The sequence below is a fragment of the Eimeria mitis genome, genomic scaffold (assembly GCF_000499745.2).
Source record: "Eimeria mitis Houghton genomic scaffold, Emh_scaff5100, whole genome shotgun sequence".
Taxonomy (NCBI): domain Eukaryota; phylum Apicomplexa; class Conoidasida; order Eucoccidiorida; family Eimeriidae; genus Eimeria; species Eimeria mitis.
Window position 1 is genome coordinate 431 of NW_013573396.1, and position 2,285 is coordinate 2,715.

General features: G+C 51.2%; 1 protein-coding gene across 1 annotated transcript in view; it reads right to left on the reverse strand.

Moving 5' to 3' along the window:
• Window positions 1-2,285, reverse strand: part of EMH_0079820 (uncharacterized protein) — a gene marked incomplete at both ends in the record, with an annotated part of 3,679 nt that overhangs the window by 338 nt on the left and 1,056 nt on the right. The window contains 7 exons of the mRNA XM_013500182.1: window positions 35-122; window positions 280-372; window positions 484-545; window positions 708-1,107; window positions 1,259-1,335; window positions 1,492-1,648; window positions 1,840-2,127. Coding sequence (XP_013355636.1) covers window positions 35-122; window positions 280-372; window positions 484-545; window positions 708-1,107; window positions 1,259-1,335; window positions 1,492-1,648; window positions 1,840-2,127 — 1,165 coding nt within the window. The remainder of the gene's footprint in view (window positions 1-34; window positions 123-279; window positions 373-483; window positions 546-707; window positions 1,108-1,258; window positions 1,336-1,491; window positions 1,649-1,839; window positions 2,128-2,285) is intronic.

Below are 2,285 nucleotides of genomic sequence, written 5' to 3' on the forward strand. Positions count from 1 at the left end.
CGTAGTCCGGTAGGATGCTGCTTTCTGAGCTGACCGCTTGTCATTGAACTCACAGAGTAAGTCATCATGCCGACCAGAAGAGAAATAAATAGGGAGGCAATTGCAGATGCAGTTGCTACGGCCTGAACAGAAACAAAAAGAGGAGAACAGAGGGACGTCCAGACCGCTCCCGCCCCGCACAGCGTAACTGACGTACACCAAACGTCTACCACGCTACGTATGTTTTGGTAACGATTGATACAAGTGGTAACAGGGGGAAAATATTGGCCTGCGACTTACCCCATGCAGATATGTTGCTGGCGACCTCGCTTGAATCAAGCGCATGTGGGACTTGTCCATGGCAGGGAAGAAGGGTTTGGAGGATATTGACATCTGAAGAAAAATATAGCAACATATGAAGAACCACAATTGCACGCAGTTGTAATGCCTCAACTTGCTAGTGTTTACAGCCTGCGAACAGCTACAGCCTTTATAGGTCCTCACCTCGATGTATCCTGAAGAGGTGAACCTGTCAACGACGAACGCCAGCGGGCTCATAATGTTTCCTAGTGTCGCAGGCACACATTTCACTCCGATGAAGATTGTGCAGCTCTGCTGTGTAGCTTATGGTTTGGTTTAGCTATCGAATTAGGGCCATACGCATATACCGGAGTGATGTTGCACGTGCAGGGTTGATTGTGCATGCATGGGGAGGCAGCAAGGCTTACGAAAGCTGTTCCTCAGGCTTCGAACGACAGCTGAATCGTCAGTCGACGCAAAGTGCTTAGTCGCTGCCCATGGGAACAGCAGCCGGATGGGCCGTGTTGCCCCCATGACGAGGCCGCCGACAGCAAAACTTCCCAAGTGATGAATAGACCCAAGCCCAATCGCCACAAGAGGAGGGAACCATCCGACGTCCCTCTCGTCTGCTCCTTCGGGGGGAGAGAAGTACCAAACCGTCGCCGTGTAAGAGATGACGAAGTGCGCAAATGCCATCAATGCCTCTACCACCCAGAACAAAGCCAGCCACCAAAGGGGAGCGAAGAACATCAGCCGAACGTCCCATACAAACTCCCGGTGCAAAGGAAGGATACCAATGTCGCCGTTTTGCTCCAAACCCATGGGGATCTGCGACGGACACCACACCCGGGGCTTTGCAGCAGAAAGTAAGCTAATCGCCTACTTGGAGAGAGGATCCGTCACCGATGCTACGTGGGGCTACTGCTGAGAGGCACATTGAGACTGGAGGCAAACCAAACAACATTCCTCCGCTGCTCACCTCTGTCGCTCCTACTTTCCCAGAAGACACCATGAACACGTAGGACCAAAGCCACACCCCAACCCAGACAATGGTGACTGCAGGGCACACAACAAACGCACGAGCAAAGAGCTAGTTGGACCTGTATTAAAATTATGAAATTCAACAGCAGAGATCTTGGGAGTCATTCGATGGGCAGGCTACCTAATCCATTTCGTATGACGTGTAAGCAAACAACTCGACGAAAAGTTTACCTGCGGAAAAGAAAAGGGGAGTCAGGAACACTTGCTGCATATCCCCAAGAGCCTGCGCTGTACACTCCATCACGCGCAGGGCAGTGACAACCGCCCGACGAGCGACGAAGAGAGCCACCACAAGGAAGCAGCCAATGGCTAACAGCACGAAACCCACCTGAAATCACATGCCAGTCGAAGAGAAGATGTAAAATGAGCAATGGACTAACGAAGCAACGCAAAAGGGAGCTGCACATGATCTACCGAGGAGGTTTGTTTCTACATACGTATTAAAATATAATGCATAAGAGGGCTGCACAAGGCAAAAACTCGCGAGAAGACGATGCAGAGAGAGACAATACAACTTACAAACATGGCTAGAGTGTAGTCAAGAGAGTAGAAGTTGCCTTTGTCCTGGTCGAGCACACCAGAGAAACCACTCTTTATAAGAACTCCCCCTGCCACAAAAGCCAGTGCAATGCTCCCCGCAGCTGCACCGCCGAACAGGAGTCCTGGGGAGAATCTCATGGAGGCGGAGAAGATGAGAGAAATGAAAACAGCGAAGAACAAGTATCCAAAGACACAGCCCCATGAATTGACGAAGGAGCCAATGGCGAACTGAAGTTGACGGAAGGTGTTGTTCAGAGCTGGAGCGAGCTGCGAACGAAGCGAATGATCGAGAGGAATGCAATACGCGTCTGCCATTAGGGTAGTTGCGTAAGCAGGCGAGAGCAACAGATACTCTGCTGTAAGTGCAGAGGTTCTGGCAGCGTCGATGCTCGTTTCTCGGATAGGAGTTGGGATCGTCAGTCCGC